The sequence below is a fragment of the Myotis brandtii genome, unplaced genomic scaffold (assembly GCF_000412655.1).
Source record: "Myotis brandtii unplaced genomic scaffold, ASM41265v1 scaffold168, whole genome shotgun sequence".
Classification (NCBI taxonomy): domain Eukaryota; kingdom Metazoa; phylum Chordata; class Mammalia; order Chiroptera; family Vespertilionidae; genus Myotis; species Myotis brandtii.
In genome coordinates, this window is record NW_005356173.1 from 888,715 (window position 1) to 894,190 (window position 5,476).

At 39.5% G+C, this 5,476-nt stretch overlaps 1 protein-coding gene across 1 annotated transcript in view; it reads left to right on the forward strand.

Moving 5' to 3' along the window:
• The window catches only part of LOC106725507 (olfactory receptor-like protein OLF3), an 850-nt gene extending 492 nt beyond the window's left edge, over positions 1-358 (forward strand). Inside the window, exon 2 of the mRNA XM_014536898.1 lies at positions 7-358. Coding sequence (XP_014392384.1) covers positions 7-358 — 352 coding nt within the window. The remainder of the gene's footprint in view (positions 1-6) is intronic.
• The last annotated feature ends 5,118 nt before the right edge of the window (positions 359-5,476 follow it).

Consider the following 5,476-nt stretch of genomic DNA (forward strand, 5'->3'; position numbering starts at 1 on the left):
CATGGTTTCTAGCATTGTCCTGCTGATGTCACCATTCTGCCTGGTTCTCTTGTCCTATGTCAAGATCATCTCCACCATCCTAAAGATCAGGTCCACAGAGGGAAGAAAGAAAGCCTTCCACACCTGTGCCTCTCACCTCACAGTAGTTATCCTGTGCTATGGCATGGCCATTTTCATTTACATCCAGCCCAGCTCTGGCCCCTCTGGCCTTCAGGAGAAGTTGATCTCTCTCTTCTATGCCATTTTGACACCCATGCTGAACCCCATGATTTATAGTCTAAGGAATAAGGAGGTGAAGGGGGCCTGGCAGAAACTATTAGGGCAATTAAATGGATTAACATCAAAACTTGGAACTTGATGAATCATGAGCATCACTTAGAAAAATAAACTTTGCCTGTGTGTTTTCCACTTAACTCAGATATGACAGGCATCAACTGCATTGCCCTGGCAACCAGGAAGGGGATGACATAACGTGTACTGGTGATGTAGGGTACAAGTCTGAGTGTTTAGGTTGTGGTGTGAGATGTGGTGCTTTTTTATGTCACAGAAGCATATTCAGTGGAGTTAAGCACTGCTGTAATCTAGCTGACCTTACTCAGTCTTCACTCAGATGGCTTGAGAGAAATTGGAGAAAACACCATTTACTGTTTTGATTTGTCACATTGTTTGTAGTCATGGATCTGGTTATGAATCTTAATTTGTACAAAGTTATCATGTTTCTATTGGGAGCACAATGATTTTCACATATGAAGACTCACTTAAGATAAGTGTGATGAATGTATTCTTAGGAGAGTGTTGCTATGAAAGTTTATTAAAATGTTTTTATGCAGGACTTACTATATGTGAACATACACACTCTGTCTGACTAATGGAAATAATTGAGTGGAGAAACAAATAATTTACTCTGATAAAGATATAACCAGGGTCATTTGTGCACAATGACATTATTGGCTAGGGAAAATCTGAAATTTTTTATTTTATGATCATTTTGTGGGCATCCACTTTGTTGAAGACACTGCTGTAGGCATTGTGGGAGTACCAAAGTTGTGTTTAGATATGGCCACTACTTCAGGAAATTGACAGTCTTCTAGGACAGGGGTTGGGAAACTGTTTCTGTAAAGGGCCAGATAGTAAATATTTTAGGCTTTGTGGGCTTAACAGTTTACGTCACAGCTACTCTACTCTGCCATTGAAGCACTAAAACAGCCAGAGACAATGTATAAAAGAATGAATACCAAATAAATCTTAATTTGTGGATACTGAAATTTGAATTTTATATAATTTTCACATAATCAAATATTATTATTTTGATTTTTTCAAACATTTAAAAAATTCTTTTCTTGTGGGCCATACAAAAACAGGTGGTGAGCAAAACTTGACTTATGAGGTACAGTTTACTGTACAATTATAGGGCAAATAGGACAAAATCCAAAATTATAACACAAGGCATGCATAGAAGAACTCTGGGAATTCAAAAGAACAAGGGGTTTTCCCCCCTCCCCACTTTCTCCCCACTGAAGGTTGTATTGATGAAGGCTTCTATGAGAAAATAAAATGATTCTCACTTCAGTTTGCATTTCAGAAAGCATCTCAATTTATCATAGTCATTTATGTTCAGTCGCCCAAGATCTAAGGACTCCATACTAATGGGTAAATCATGCATTGAGTATCTTGAACTATGGGTATCAGCATTACTTTTATTATTGTTAATTTGGGCACTATTACTTTACATTGAATAGTTGAAATTTTTAAACTATTTTGATATCTATTATTTCATTTCTATTATTTTATCAATTCACTGTAAGGACTGCCATAACAAAGTACCATAGACTGGATGGCTTAAACAGAACTTTATTTTCTCACAATTCTGGAAACTAGAAGTCTGAGATCAAGGTGTCAGCAGAGTTGCTTTCTTCTGAGACTTCTCTCCTTGCCTTTAGATGGTATCCTCTCCCTGTGTCTTCATATGGTCTTCCCTCTACATGTCTGTCTTAATTTCCTCTTATAAGGACACCAGTCATATTGGATTAAGGGCAACTCTAATGACTTCATTTTAACTCAATTACCTCTGAAGGCCATTGGGGTTAAGGACATGAGTCAGCCCATAACAGTCACATATTCAATAAAGATTTTTGCTGTGACTGTTATAGCCCTTTTCTCTATCCTTTATCCAGTAAGGACAGAATTGACATTAATATTCTCACTCAAAATATGAGGAAATCAATGAATTTGGAAAGGCTACAAAGGATTTAACTTTGCTTGATATTTTATTTTTTTTAAAATTACTGAGGGTTATTCTAAGACAAGTACAGGTCTTTAAAATAAATTTTTATTGCAGAAAACTTTACAGAGCTGCAGTTTTGCTTTCACTGAGTACTAAGTGCTATCTAAGTACTATAATTGGAGGTCAAGTGAAAGTCAAATTTGTGGTTATCTAAGAGCATTAAAACTCTTATGAAGACACATAAGAGAAAGGAGACAGTGAGATTTTGAACAATCTCTTGCATTTTCCTGATTTTTCATCCTATATAATAAAAGCCTAATATGTTAAGTGTCCAGTCGTCCAGTCTGCTGTTCAACCAATCAAAGTGTAATATGCTAATGATATGCTAAGGCCGCTTAACTGCTCACTCTGACGTGCACTGACCACTAGAGGTCAGACAGTTGACCGGTCGACCAGTTGCTATGACGTGCACTAACCACCAGGGGGAAGATGCTCTGATCGGTAGGTTAGCTTGCTGCTGGGGTCCAGCCAATTAGGACTGAGTGAGATGGGCTGGACATGCCCTGGAGCCCTCCCGTGGTTCCTCGCTAGCTGACCAACCTCCTGCATCCCTCCCCGGCCCCGTTTGTGCACTGGTGGAGTCCCTCAGCCTGGCCTGCACCCTCTCACAATCTGGGACCCCTTGGGGGATGTTGGAGAGCAAATTTTGACCTAATCCCACAGCCAGGCCGAAGGACCCCACTGGTGCATGAATTCATGCACCAGGCCTCTAGTATATACACTGAGTGGCCAGATTATTATGACCACCCCATCAGTACTTCATTGACACTTCCAAAAATACTGAATATTGAAAACTTCCTAAGCAAATACTCTCAAGGTTTTATTATTATTTGCATAACTAATTCACTTCATTGTACTGATGGGGTGGTCATAATAATCTGGTCGGTCATAATAATCTGGCCACTCAGTGTATATAAAAATGTTTTGGGGTTTTTTGCCAAATTGGTAAATGTTTTATTTTATTTTTAAATTTTTTATTGTTTAAAGTATTACTTAAGTCTCCCCCCGCCCCCATTGACCTCTCCTAGCTGTTCCCACCCACAGAACATGCCCTCACCCTCCTACTGTCTGTATCCATTGGTTATGCTCATATGCTTGCACACAAGTCCTTTGGTTGATCTCTTACCCTTCCCCCCTTTTTTTCTTTTAAAAAAAATATATTTTATTGTTTTTTTACAGAGAGGAAGGGAGAGGGATAGAGAGTTAGAAACATCGATGAGAGAGAAACATCGATCAGCTGCGTCCTGCACATCTCCTACTGGGGATGTGCCTGCAACCAAGGTACATGCCCTTGACCAGAATCGAACCTGGGACCTTTCAGTCCTCAGGCTGACGCTCTATCCACTGAGCCAAACCGGTTAGGGCCCCCCCCTTTTTAATATTTTTTTAAAGAGAGGACATGATTGTATGGCACATGCACATAGAAAATAGGAAGAAGAACTAGTTATGGGAAGATGATAAATTTGCTTTAAGACAATTTTTCTAAACTTATGAGATGTAGACATGGGATAAATGTAGACATCAGGTGACTCAACTTTCTACTTTCATTAGAGGGGCTGGCAACTAGACTCACAGCTTAGTAAAATGGCATGGTCTTTGTTCCAATGAGAAAAAGGCATCCCTTCAGGATAAAAAGTCCCATGCCAGGGCACATCCATTGTCAAGTAAAACATGGGTGTGATTATACTGTCTTATTATTACCTCATCTCTCTACCTTTGTGTAACACACAACTACACACTGGAGCTCCAGAGGGTATGATTGAAATGATTCTGTTTTGTGAAAATTTGATGGAACTCACTCATCTAGCTATTTCTGTGGGAATATTTTTAATACAAACTCCATTTCTTTAATGCTTATATGATTTTTCAGGCTATTTTACATCCCATCAGCTTTTGTTAGTTATATTTTAGCAGAAATTTGTCTGTTTTAAGTTTTTAAATTTATTGACATAAATTTATTCACAGCCTTGCTTATTGCCATTTGAATGCCTACTCAATTTTTAGTTACATCTCTTTTCAAAATTATGATATTATTTATTTGTCCTTTATCACTTTTCCTTCTTAAAATCATGTTTATTGATGCATATTTTACATACAAAAATTTATCATTTTAAAGTGTTCAGTTTTATGAGGTTTGACAAATGTTAAATTTTAAAAAATATGTTTTTATTAATTTCAGAGAGAGGAAGAGAGTGGGAGAGAGGGATAGAAAGATCAATGATGAGAGAGAATCATCCATCAGCTGCTTCCTGCATGCCCCCCACTGGAGATCAAGCCTGCAATCTGGCCCTGACTGGGAATTGAAATGTGACCTCCTGGTTCATGGGTCTATGTTCAAACACTGAGCCACACCTGCTAAGGCTTGACAAATGTTTATAACCAACATAAACAAATTATGGACTATTTCCAAAAGTTGCTTTGTCCCAGTTTGTGGGAATATTTAAAACTATAAATTCAATACCTTTTATAGATAAAGAGGTATTTAGATTATTTATTTAATCTTGTGTGAGCTTTGGCAACACAATTTTTTTTCCATTTCATCTAACTAGTCAAAAGTATTGACTTTAAATATATTCAAGAGGTTTTGTTTTTATTCGTTTGATATCTGTAGGATCAGTGGTGATGTCACCCATTTCATTTCTTAATGTTGATCATTTATAAATTCTTTTTTGTTCATCAATCTGGATATAAATGTATCAATTTTATTGATACAGTACTGTAAAAGAATCAGCTTTTGATTTCCTTAATTTTCTCTATTTTTTCTGTCTTATTTTTCTATTTCACTTACTAGAGGCCCCGTGCATGAAATTCGTGCAGGGAGGTGGGGGTCCCCTCAGCCCAACCTGCACCCTCTTCAATCTGGGACATCTCTCTCACAATCCTGGACCACTGGCTCCTAATAGCTCACCTGCCTGCCTGCCTAGTCACCCCTATCTGCCCCCCTGCCAGCCTGATCACCCCTAACTGCCCCCCAGCTGTCCTGGTTGCCCCTAACTGCCCCCCGCTGCCGGCCAGGTCGCCACCAACTGCCCCCTCCCTGCCAGCCTGGTTGCTCCTAACTGCCACCCCCTGCCAGACTGGTTGCCCCCAATTGCCCCCCCCCTGCTGGCCTAGTCGCCCCTCACTGCCCCCCCTGCCAGCCTAATTGCCCCCAACTGCCCCCCTGCCAGCCTGGTCACCCCACACAGCCTG